A 13,684-nucleotide genomic window follows, 5' to 3' on the forward strand; every position below is an offset into this window, starting at 1 on the left:
CCAGGTGGCTCATACTGCTGCAGTATGCTGTGGTGCCTTTATTGAATACATTTTGATCCAAACGCTTTACATCACGACAGAACTGCAGGCGGCGTACACCGTTCCAGTATGCTGTGGTCCCTTTATAGAAATAGCTATACTTCTGCATACATTGGACTCACAGCTTGACACGCAGTAGCCTTACCACGGCAGTCTATATATTAATTTTTGAACACTTACACACAGATACATAGGGCCTCATTACGAGGAAGGCGGTAGGGGGTTAACGGGGCCGGTAGTGCTGCCGCCCCCATTAACCTCCTACTGCCTCATTACGAGGTCCGCTCGCGGCACCCGCTAAAGATGCATGGTTTTACCAGACGTCCTTAGCGGGTCCCGCAAGCAGTCCAGCATGCTAACAACCGGCCCGTCATTAACAGGCCCGTTATTAGAATGGGGATGGGAATGGGGATGAACCGGGTCCGGGTTCCCTGAATGGGGAAATACCAGGCCCTCCAAGATCGGAATGGCCCAGTATTTCCCCATTCAGGGAACCCTGACCCGGTACCCGGAAGGGGGATAGCCATGCTGCAAAAAGTGGCATGGCTACCTCCTTCTTCGTAATGAGGCCCATAGTCTTCTATGGAGCACCGTAATTCACTGTATACTTTTGCCTTATAGAACTGAGACGTGGTACGTTTACCACAGCAGTCTATATATTAATATGTATCTTTTGTACACCTACACACAGATACATTGTCCCCACTACACAGGGAGACTCAAGAGATATCTGTGTCTTTTCACAGTTTTCTCTTTTAATACTCTCCCCACCAGTAACAAGGAGACTCATAACTATGAACTCTCTTTATTCCAACCAGCCATCACAGTGTGAGAGCTGCTGTTTTGCATTTCCACCTCCCGGTTCCTGAGGTGACTATCAATACCGGGTGAGTCATTTATCTTTCCCTATACTATAGATGATTGTATCTCTACGCTCTATTATAGTCTTCCTCATCAATAGTGACACTTCTTTTTATTATATAGGTAGGACTTCACCATTATTTTTGGCCCAATGCCCTAGTTATGCAAGGTCAGTACACTAAAGATGTATTAAGATGCCAATATATTTCTGTTCTTCGAATTAGTTGAACTAAAATAATATCTTTACTATCCCTTAGGCTAACACATGTATACTTAAACCACACCTCGAACGTATCAGAAATCTACAGGCTCCCTTCCCTGAAGGATTATTCTGAATCCAAAATGCGTCAGCACAATCTTGATCTGAGAGGAGCTTGTTGGATTACCCTCTCTAACATTATATGTTGTATAACGGATGTATATGATTGCAACTTGTTATATGGTTGATAAATTATGTAAATACATCTTTTTGATTAGTTTTGTATACAATCTACCACCCTGGTATACCTATGAATGACACTATTTGTTCACAGATGGTTATGCTATTCATAAGTATGGATCTCTGATTTATTGTATATAGAATTGTGATCCTCGTTGGAGCCTCAATTCACATTGTTATAACTAATACATTTCCGCTTTGTTATGAAAATGGTCTCTTATATAAAGACAAGTTTGATACTGTGAACTATTCACTATTACAGTCTATTGTGAGAAGTCTGTGCCGAGGTACCTTTTGATCACTGTAGACCAAAAGTTGACCTGGGATGTTATGTCCCGTTAGGAGTGTACTGTAGGGTTACCGATTGGCAACAACCGGTTGTGTTCTGTGTTATTTTTCCCCCATGGTCTCGAGTGGCCTTGAGGCTTACCCTGTTGCACCTGAAATAATCGAATACTCTTTGATTTACCTGTGAATCATCGTTTGAACACTGTATGTGAAGTCCCATTTACTTAGTTGTGCCTCACCACATCAATCCTTCAGTTTACCTAGCGCAGGAGCTCCCACAAATAAAGAGATATTTCATTTATAAGGATATTTTCTTTAGCAATATTCCGAGCACCAGGTCAAAATGTGAACTATTATTGGACACTGTGTTCTTGATAAGAATTCAATAGCCTAGTAGTTAATAATGAATAGTTAAGACCCAGTTCAACCCAATTCCCCTTTTTATTGTACCGAAATGCAAAATTATGTGAGCCCAAAAACGATCTCATCTGAATTTTACTACTATATTTTCAAAACACACCAAAAAATGTATTGTTTCGTAAGAGTTCCTACTTGTAGACTTTCGTTTGACCAGGGCACGTGGCTTGTTCCTGTGTGTAATGTGACACAAGGTTTGAAACACAAGCAAACCTTTTTTGCATGTCTATCAAGCAGACATTGTGTAAATAAACTAAGCAGTTTAACAAGAAAGGGTGTTTACTTTGTGTGTCAATTTGTTGTATTGAAAGATTATATTGTTAACTAGGTGTGTGGAGGCTTTGCATACAGATGCACTTACTGAGCATGAATTACTCAAACATTCACACTTACAGGAAGTATTGTCACAGGTAAAGAAGTACACTTCACTGCATCAAAGTGAGTACCAGTCGTTTCACAACATTTAAAATAACACATGTTAATGTTTTATTACTGAATGCTATTAACTTTATCAACTACATGAAGATGAAAAGAAAAATAGGCCCTGCCAAGAACCAAGCATGTGCCAGTTTTCTCTTCTATTAGACAAGAGTGAAATACAATGTAAAGGGACAGAAGAATATATAAATTCGAAAGCTTTTAATTCATAAAAACTACTATTGAGTGGTCTAGCCTAAATGCATTACTTGATGGATAATTCTGTTTCTAAGCAGAGGTCTCAAAGCATGTTCTATAAGTCCTGGAATTTGTAGCTCATCCCATTTAGAATTCCTGTACACTTAATAAATGAAAGCCTACATGTACCAGAATGCAATATCACCTGAGCCTTAAGTCAGCACTAATTTATTACTTCACACCTGACATGACACAACTTGAGACCACCACTACCTTAACGATAAACAACGTTCATAATTACATGCAACCCATTATAGCTTGTGCTACAGTTCCTGCTTATAGGAATTGTTTGCCACATGCAAGTGTCGTGGCACTATTCATACCTTGCATAACATTGCAAATTCGCAAATAAAGTAATTAAAAGTCATTTCAACAGTTGCTTAGGTAGAGCCATCTGCTTAAGTCCGAGTTTGGGATGGTCTGATGTATTCCGGGGGTGCATTTGATTTTAGCAACAGGGGCTTTCTGCAGATCCCCATGGTGTTTCCCTTTACTGTAAAGGGTGCTGTGTGTGAAAGAGCTCCTAATATGCATGTGCAGATCCTGTGCACAAGCTTACATTGTATAAGGAACATCTAATATCCTACAATCACAGAAAGTATGTATTGCACAACAAGATGGGTATTTAGTCATGTATCCATGCTCCATTTCCATCCATGGAAGACACTGGAAAAGAAAATGCAGTTTTATTTTGTCTAATAGGGACAACTCAGCTAAAAAAGAGCAATGGGGTTGATGGTGGCCTTGGGGGTTTATTTCCCTTGTGTACTGTGTGCTGTTTCCTACGAGATTGTGTCTAACGCTTTCAAATGTGTCAGTCTATCTGCACACTCTGTGCAGTGCTGATGTACTTTATAGACAGCACCCTCTTAAACCACCACACGTATTTCCTCTCCTCCATGTCCGTTGGGCCCTGGGGAAAAGAGAGCAGACCTGTCCCCTTATGCCACACCTGTCTATGCCTCTACACAGGTGATAGATAGCTTTTGACTCCAAAAGAGCATGATTAAGGAAAGCCAACATTTTTCCTCCAAGTCAGGAAGAGACTGAAGACACCAGAAAGCATGTATTTTCACTGTAGACCATAAAAGGAACTGAATGGATGGTGTGGTCCCTTACCCGGGCAGCTTCTCCAGAAACCTGTTTCTCCTGCGCAACCCTTCCAAAACACGATGCCATGTGTCTGGCCATTGTGCCGTGAACTCACACAGGCAGTTATATTAGAAATTCTTTCCATTCATCCAGACTCAGGAGGGAATCTACAGTGCTTGGTAGCAAATACTCTCGATAGCCATACATGATCACCACATAGAGAGTGATCTTTTGCCAGGCCTCCCTAGATCCGGTAGTCAGTTCTAGATGATGATTAGTTGAGCTGTCTCTGCAGTAGATCTGTATGATCACCCAGGCAAAATGTCATGGCAGGGCTCGCCGCTTTTGACTGAAAGGGTGGAGAATGCATGACAAGTACATACTTGAAGCTCAGTCCCATAAACATGGAATTTCTTCTATTTGGTCACCCATCTAGCAGGATGCCAAGGGTGGCTAAACAGCATGCACCTTGATGGCTTCACACCTCACCAATAGCCTACTGCCAAATCACTTGGTTTCACTTTACAACGCTCTGCGTGAGCTACATTTTAAACAAAAATGTGAAAAACTCTTTACCAACTGTAACACACTTAGGAGGACTCGGATGATGTTTTACCTCTCTGTGTCATAGTAGAGGAGAATATCAATTTTTGTACCAGTGTGAACCCACCTATAAAGGTACCCGAGCCTGAAATATCAGGCAGATCTTTTCTGAGCAAGAGTACCATCATCAATCCCAGGTGTGTTTCTGCCTCGTTGAGTGTTATTATTGGGGTAGAGCTGCCTCTAGAGCTGCATCCCAGCAACCCTCCTCTTTTTGCTCATGCGACCGGAAGGTAATAGGTGAATGAGTTGCAACACATATAACACCATATTTGTATATGCAGAACATGAGAGTTAAAGGCAGTGCCACAGGATAGGTAATGTAAAAGAGGGAAACAAGGTCAAACTTACATGAAGTTTGGGGATTCACAAAGTAGAAGCAAACCTTGGCCCTGTCCCATCCCAGCATATTTAAGGATTTGAACAGCAACACATATACTTATATAGCTATTGTTTTTGAATACTATTTATATTTTTCATTTTATTTTACATACATACAGTTAAGGCAGGGCTTGTAGAATGTAATAGCCCACTCACATTGGCAAGTAGATTTTATGAAGTGCGTGTACCATTTGCATGGCACTCGACCTTGCTGGAGAGTATGGGATGTTTGAAATTTTTATTTGACATTTACTGCAAACAAAATCTGTTTGCAATAAATTGCAAATACGTTTCACTGTGCATGGCTGGCCTTTTGGGTGGCAACATTGCACCAAATATGAAGTGTGCTCATGGTGACATGCACCTTTTTACAGACAGCACTGGTAAATATTTTTTCACCTGTTACCATGGGGCGGGTGCATTTCTCATAGGTCGAGTATGTAAACTAAGGAACTTGCCCTGCAGGTCTAGTTTGCAAGGCCTGTAATCAGGTCAACTTGCACTTTCCATGAGCAAATGGAAATAGAGTTTGTCCTGTAATGCATTTTGCAATGCTGACCCAAATTTTGCATGGGAAATTATTTATCCACATGCACTTACTCACATTAAGGCTGATTATTTTTGATCCACAATTTCATGCTTAAAAACATGTTGCTTCCGTAGTGGCGCAGAGGGACAGGTTAACAAAGTCACACACAAAATAACTGTGGTTCAACAGGAGTAAAGTGGACAGATAAACCTAAGTGGGAGGTGGTTAATTTAGGTAGCACTTCTAGCACCGGGGGACAGAGCCAACAGATGTGTGGAGGATATGGGGACATGACGTCTGGTGACGAGTGCTGGTAGAACCTGTGTGGTTCTCGTATCCTCTGGCGATCTACAGTGGCGACATCCATCCCACCTGGTTTGTTTGCTGCTGGGACTACTGCTTGCCATTGTGCGGTCTACTGTACATGTGCCCACTCCTCTATGCGGCCTCAGCCTTCTTTTGGTTACCTGTCTATGGCCTGGCTTCAATACTTCAGTGGAGCTTGGGGGCAGCAGAGATCCCCTATTTGCTATGTTTCGAGTGCATAGCAATCGAAGATTAGCACCAGGATTGGCAGGCGCTGGTTCGCACAATCGAGTTCCCGGCAGCCTCCCTTTGCTGAATTCTTGTGCGATTTGGTCTTGGCCCTGCCAGCCATCTTGAGATGGACTCGGGGTCCATCTCACACTCTTTTATGTTTGCTGCAATCATGTCGACCATCTTAGAATGAAGTTGTCTCCCACTAACCTTGAAAGGATTTTATAGCGCATGTACTCAGCAGAGGCAGTCCATTGTGCAACATACTCTGTAGCACATTCTTCGCACAGTCTCATATGATGGCCTATGTCAAGCAAACAGTCAAGGGATGCTTATGCATCTGCAAGTGATACAGCCTGTCTTGATTTCTCCTCTTGATCATTTTGGTGCTCCTATAACCAGATAATTCTGCTACTACGGTACCTGGCTTCTGCACATTTGTCCACACAAGCCTTTTCAATGTTAAACACAGTAAACAATTGAACGTCAATGGGCTGGATCCACTCCATCCATTCAGATGTCAGATAATCAAACTATGGGATACAAGTAGGAACTCTGGATTTGTAAATTTGAGAATTATCTAGAGTCACAGCAAGACAAATATTTGTACAAGTATGCACAGCTCCTATTTGTTCACCAGGTGGGCGATGAAGTCAAGGATTTGATGCCTACACTGCCAAAGGATCAAACAGACACAAAGGCATGACACAAAGGCATGAAGAATTGTCGGGGTGATAACTTTGAACCTCAATGAAGCATATTCCATGGGAGACGTGTGAGTTTGGTCTATGTAGGGTGGTGCTTCATGTAAGTGCTTGAAATCCAGGCTTGGATGAGGGACAGATAGCGCGTGAATTTCATTGATGCAATTGATCTTTAGGTACATGTATGTGCCATCTATCTAGTGATGTATCTTGAAGTCGGTGTTGGTGAGGAGATCCCCCAGAGGTTCCATGTAGAAGTTGAACATGATTGGGCACAGGTTGAAGCCTTGAAGAACTCTTCAGGCTCTAGTTGGTGCTGGGATCTGTTGTGGCCCACCTGGAAAATTGATCTCTGTTGGTGAGGCATAAGGTGAACCACTGTATGACTCTTTGATCAAAGCCCACCTGCTTGGCGAAGATGTTGAGCAGGACCTCATGGCCAGTGGTGTTAAAAGCACCAGAGAGGTTGTGGAGAATGAGTAAGCTTGAGTACCCCACGTCCAGGATGTGTAGAGCATCATTGATAACCTGGTGGTAGTGGTGGTCTCTGTGCTGCATTGTGGTCGGAAACCAGGTTGGTAGTCCTGTAGTATATTGTGCTGCTTGATCCTTTTGTGCAATTTATTTTTGACGGCCTTCTCAATAATTTTGCCGGGGAAGGGTAGATGCGTGATAGGCGATACTTGACCAGTTCATCCTGGTTGGGTCTGGGTTTCTTCAGCGGGGGAGGTTTGTGCCATTTTCAGCATTTGGGAAGGTGCCTTGTTTGATTGATGTGTTGATGAGAAGTGGGGTGAGAACTTCACCTTTGATGAACTTCGCAACGGAAGAGGGGCGAGTAGTGTCTTTTTAGCTGGTAGGTTTTAGGGCTGCAAGTGTGTTAATCAGATCCTCCGGAGCATTTGTCTTAAATTCGGTCCAGCTTGATTTCTTGGTATGTTCAAGGCATAAATTAGTTTCCAGAAATTGATTAGCAGAGTTTGCTAATTAAAATGTTCTTGATTAGCAAAGATACCAATTTGATTAGCAATATTGTACTAATACTTTTCATGTCATCAATGCAAATTCTTTAAAATTCCACTAGACCTGCAGGTTGAGTTATTTAGCTTACCTACTCGACCTAAGAGAATGCACTTGATCATGGCAACGGATGAAAGAAATATAAATGCGCTTTCTGTAAAATGGTGCATGTCACCACAAATCCACTTTTTTGGGCATACTGCTGCCATGCAGAGGCCAGCCATGCACAGGAAACTTGTATTTGATGTTTACTGCCAACCAACTTAATGCTCAATAAAAATTTCAAACATCCCCAGTAAATGGTACTCCCCCTGCATAAAATATATTCGACTATGCGACTGGGTAAGTAGACTTTGCCAGCCCTGGACGAGTGTCTGTAAAATGTAAAAAGTTAGCTGTATGAATGGGCACACAAATAAATACATATGATAAAAAGGTTCTGAAAACCATTTGGCCAGCTCTCTCCCACAGGTGATATTTGCACCTGTATGAATGCAATCATAATCATAGAGCAAAGCAAGCTCTCGCGGCTAATTGCAGTGTATGGTATTGCAGTAGATCTGTAGATGTGCAGACTGAATGCAAATATTAATCACTACTTTGCGTAAACATCTAGTTATCTGTGTACATTCATTATGTAAGAGGAAAGAAAGTAGAGACTAAGCAGAGTGGATGGTGTAGCAGACAGTGAACTGGGCAAACTAGGTGTAATATTGTAGTTTGCGTACATCTATCTTTCAAGGTAGCTGGTATAAAGGAACAGGGTGATCAAATAGAATGGGTTGATCACAGGTTTCACAGATGTATGCAACCAGCATGTACCAGAACTAGGTTTGCAATGAAAAGCATTTGGTTGTCGAATCATGTACATTTTAAAAGTGTTCACTCATCAATATGATGCATCTTTCCCAACAAAATTAAATATAGTTGACACTATGGGGGTCATTACGAGTTTGGAGGCAGCCATGGTGCTATTAGCTAGAGGCAGCCATGGTGCTATAAGCGGTTAACGGCACCGGCATCCTTACTGGTGCCGTTAACCCCCTACCGCCATACTCAGAATGAGGCCCTATGACTTTTAGATACAAAAACCTAAATTTACTGTAAAACATGGAGACAATGCCATGTTTCATAGTAGCAATACTGTAATTATGCATTATGTAAGAGCTTACATTTTTAGGAATGGAATTGCGTGACTGTCTTTTAAAAAACAGTTAACATATACTAGTCAGACAGGATATAGTTAACTTAATAAAAGTATTATATCAATTACTTCTGGTTTGCAATTATTTGAAAAAGGAAAACAAATTCTACCTAGCACTCCTTTGGCACTTAAGAGTGGAGGAGATGATTACTGCTGCACTCTCCCTCCATTAACCCTGTTGAACTTGCATTGAAAAAAGAAAAGAGAGTGAAAAGATCCCCCGAGGGAATGAGAGGAATGCAGGGTGAGCTGGGCTTTCTTTGAACAGGGTAGCTTAAATAGCTAGCTTTGCTACACAATTTTTAATTTAATTAGCAAACCTACAGAATTGCATAAATAATTACTATGCAACACTGCTTATTTTATGCTTTGATGTTGCAGGCTGGAATGGGTGGGATGTATGTGGTGTGTTTGGAGCGGTTGCAGGGCTTTAAGTGGGGTAAGAAATCGAGGGGGGGCCCTCATTTGGGGGCGTGGCTTGTGGGAGGGGCGTGGCCTAAAAAGTACGCAAATCGTAGGGTATACACACAAATATATATAAATGTTATATATTTGTGTGCGTACCTTACTATGCTTTGTGTACTATGCAAGCCATCTTTTCTAAACATAGAGATATGTAACATTTCTACGTTTATAAAAGATGGCTTGCACAGTACACACACCATAGTAAGGTACGCACACAAATATATAACATTAAAATATATTTGTGTGCATACCCTACGGTTTGCCTAGTTTTCAGGCCATCTTTTTTTTTTAAAGATTTCGGGTTTATAAAAGATGGCTTTGAAAGTACACAATTCAAGCCATCTTTTATAAAGCTTTGACTACGGACAAAATTGTCCGTCGACAAAGCTTTATAAAAGATGGCTTGAAATGTGTACTTTCAAAGCCATCTTTTATAAACGTCGAGGAATCCCCAGGTTCGCCGAGGGTTAAAGACGCCTCGGCGACCTGGGGAAACAAAGGGACAGTAACTGCCTCTGGTGACCTCTCGCGCGAGGGGTCACCAAAGGCAGTTACTATGACTGACAGAAGTGGCAGCCAGTCACAGCGTCTGTGGCTGGCTGCCACTTCTGTCGGCTCACCTGACTTCATGGCAGGCGCATCTCCCGTCGCGGCTGCGGCCGCGACGGGATAATGCATTCTGCCAATGTTGCGGTTGGACAGGGGCCCCGGCAGGGCCCCGGCTCAGTCCCACTTTTTGGAGACTGCCGGGGCCCGGCCCCGGCAGGCCCCGGCCCACTTTAAGCACTGAGCGGTTGCCTTATCTTCTCTCTCTTTTATATGAAAATGTTGGTGGTGTCACATTTGTCATGGATTGTGGTATTGTAGTGTTTGGCAAAAAATTGATGCAGTGCTTCATGACTGATACGATGGTTCTGCTCTTGTTGGATACTTCCATGATAGCTGCTGTGTAATAGTTTGCTTTTGTTGTTTGGCTGTTCTCATGATGGATCAGCTTGCTAATTAGAGGGTTCTTATGGTGATTCATTTCTACTTGTTGGTGGTATTTTTCTCCATATCTTTTCTTTTCTGCATGCTAGCTGTTAATGTTAATGAGTTCCTGTTTGTACCAAGGTGTGTTTGTTGAGTTGACGTTTCAGTGGTGCATGGGCGTTGGTGTTATCACTGAAGTTGTGGTTAAGTGCGCTGAGCTGGGTGTTGCTATTCTCCAAGATGTCAGACATGGAGGCCAAGGGTGATGAGTATTCCTTCTTGTATGTCCATGGGGACGTTTTGGAGAATTAAACTTTGAAAAATCATTTAATTACATGGGATTTTCTATAGCCCACTTTAGGAGTAAACAGGTACATAGATCCTTACATTCAGAAAGGCAATCTTCTTGTAGCTGGAAGGCTGGGATGAAAGTCAGAGTGCTGTGTGGCCTGACTGCTAAAGCATAACCAGCACCATGTGTGTGGTGAGCTGCCGGCCTGCGGATGTTCGAAGAACAAGATCCCTCCCCTAACGTGGGTGTGTAGAGCAAACTTCAGGTGTGGTCATGTCACCTGATGCTACTTTTCATGAGCTTTTCTGTTCAGGAAGACATCAGTTAAGTCAGGGTTCTGCAAAGAGTACTGTATGTTTTTTGCTTTCTGCTCTGCTTGGCCTTTGTCATACTATGAGCATTGATGTCTGACAAAGGAGTACAGTACCTCCAAGAGCATCCTTCTAAGAAGAGAGGATGCACTCAGATATACAATGAGCACCAGGGCCGGTTGTAGGGTTTGCGCGGTCCTGCATGGCAAAAGACATCCCACATTTGGATTTGCACTGACATTTCCCAGGAGTGACAGTCTACAAAATGTCACACAGAGTGACATTAGTGATTGATACTCTAGTGCATCATGGGAAGGTAAAATTACAAAAATGTAATAACGCAAGACAAAAAAACTGTGTGATGTGCCTATGTGGTCATTTTTATTGTTATAAATGAAGGAATACTATGCTTATTAAAAACATGAGTTGGGCTTTTTTGAAAAGCTAACACTATAAACTGAATCACTTATACTGACGCAACATTATGGTAGATAAGAAACTGAGAGAAAATTATTTCCCAACTGTCTCGTACTTTTAGTTAAGTGGTGATCTGGGATTTGAGCATACTCTGTAATTTAGGAATTGGACTGATTACGTATGTTCTCGGCTCTGGTTGGTGACAATGGTAAACATTATATTATCACCTGTATTAAAATTCCTCGGGCGAACAATGTTTTTCCTCGCACTATCCAACACATTCCCCACAAATTCTAGTACTGGAATGTGTTTGTATAAGTATATCAGTCCTGCAATATGTTAGGAAGCCTGATTAGTTGGAGTAAAAAACGTTGTTAACCCTGACAATGTTTTTGTCGCTTATATCACTTACAAGAAATGGAAATATACAAGTAATATAATGCAACGAAGAAAATTACACAATTTAAAAAGGGACAAAGGGGTTATTTTTTTACTGTTAATTGTCTTGAAAAACGATACAGACTCTACTAGCGAAGTGCAAACGTGAGGGGACTTTCAGATGTAAAAGGCCTCATGAGCACTTAGCACCCAAGTATTAATGCTAATTTGCGGAGACATTCTGCCATTCATAATAGAGTGCCAGTGCTGGAGGAGGGCTTTTTGTGACGCTTATCATATTAATCACCGTTTTGGAGGTTAACGGGCCCCCTGGAGAGCAAGGCACTAGGCAGCAACACCCGTGACCCATGCCTTGCACAGGCCCTGAAGAGCACAGTCGAAATCATGCTGATATCCTTTTTGTGCCAAAGTGCCACAAAATACATTTTATATGTCTACTTTTAGGAACAGTTGACTCACAACTAGGGACATACCCATGTGAATTGGGGCAGGTAACTTTGGGTACCTGGACTGTTGCCCTTAACAATCATGAGTTGGGTGGTATCCCCGGTGGTAATACCGCGGGGGCTATTAGTGTTACCACCAAACCCCCAGTGCTATTAGTACCGATCACGGGTTTGGTAGAACGGTAAGTCCCCATTGGGCCCATTCGGGAATTCCCCATATGGAAATAGTGCTGAAAATCGGCAAAATCATGGCGGATTTGCCCCCAGCTCAGAGCTGTGCGTAAATCCTGCCAAACCCGTGATTTGGCGAACCCTTAAATGCGGCAGTAATAGCGTTACCGCTGCATGTAAGAGTTACTGCCAAACTTGTGATGAGGCAGTTTCTTTTGTGGGACAAGTTGATGCACTGTGCAGCTGATACAAAAGACCGAAGGGCAAAAGGGACCCTCTTTTTTTTTTAAAGGGGGGCCTGACTAGTGAGGGTATGTTACATATAGGGAACAAAAGAGAGTCAGGGGCTACCCCTATTCAGAGAAGCATTGGGGGTAGCTGCGAGTTGCAGCAAAAAGCTAGGTTTAGCAAATACTAGCCAAGAGATAGTGTCACAAATTGCAGAAAATGAATCCAAAATGTATACTTTAATTAATATATGGACAAACATCTAAAAAATGAAAGCCTGTAATTCAACAAAAGGCCTTAAAAAACATGGGCCCATAAGGGCAAAAGCAGTGATACATTTAGCTACACATTGTAGTAAAGGTTAGTAGCAGATGTTTTTGTGAAGATTCATATACTACTTATTAGTAGTAGTACGCAATTGTTGTCGTTGCCAGTAGTCAGTGGGACCTTACATCATCCCTGATCTTATGTTGAACATTATATTACTTTCTTCCTGTTTCTAGATCAGATAACGCGGTTGTTGATGACTTGATGTAACAAACTATGCTTTATTTCTCAGGGGTGCTTTTTCTGTGGTGCGACGCTGTGTGAAACTTTGCACTGGACACGAGTATGCAGCCAAAATCATCAACACAAAGAAGCTTTCTGCCAGAGGTAGGAACCTGCTATGGTTTAGCAAGTATTGTACAATAATGCTAGATGCGTCCAAACTAATGAGTGTACCTCAGAATCAACCCTTCACACAAAGTACAGTAATGTGCAATGCAAGTGTACCACTAGAATAACATAATTCCCAATCTTTCCAAATCTATATGTATATGACCCATCCTCTTTACAAAGCATACAATATCGCCAAATGTTTCAAACTTATCATTGTATCTCAGACCCAGCCTTTTCATACTGGCTATGATAATAGCCAGTGTTCACTTGAAGCAATGATTGTGTCTCAGGATCTGGCTCCTTCACATAGCCTACAATAATGCACAGTGTGCCTGAACAAGTCAATGGGCCTCATTACGAGGAAGAAGGTAGCCATGCCGTAATTTGCGGCATGGCTACCTCTATTCCAGGTACCGGGTCTGGGTTCCTGGAATGGGGAAATACCGGGCCATTCCGACCTTGGAGGGCCCTGTATTTCCCCATTCCAGGAAGCCAGACCCTTACATCCCCATTCGAGCCCCCATAGGGCTCAAT

The 13,684-nt window shown here is 42.3% G+C and overlaps 1 protein-coding gene across 21 annotated transcripts in view; it reads left to right on the plus strand.

Annotated features, from left to right (window-relative positions):
• CAMK2B (calcium/calmodulin dependent protein kinase II beta) overlaps positions 1–13,684 on the plus strand; it is a 1,630,344-nt gene that overhangs the window by 193,640 nt on the left and 1,423,020 nt on the right. For all 21 annotated transcript variants that reach the window (XM_069618980.1, XM_069618981.1, XM_069618979.1 and 18 more), the window contains exon 2: positions 13,050–13,144. In XM_069618980.1, coding sequence (XP_069475081.1) covers positions 13,050–13,144 — 95 coding nt within the window. The remainder of the gene's footprint in view (positions 1–13,049; positions 13,145–13,684) is intronic.

This window comes from Ambystoma mexicanum, chromosome 10 (genome assembly GCF_040938575.1).
Source record: "Ambystoma mexicanum isolate Mex_15411 chromosome 10, UKY_AmexF1_1, whole genome shotgun sequence".
NCBI lineage: Eukaryota > Metazoa > Chordata > Amphibia > Caudata > Ambystomatidae > Ambystoma > Ambystoma mexicanum.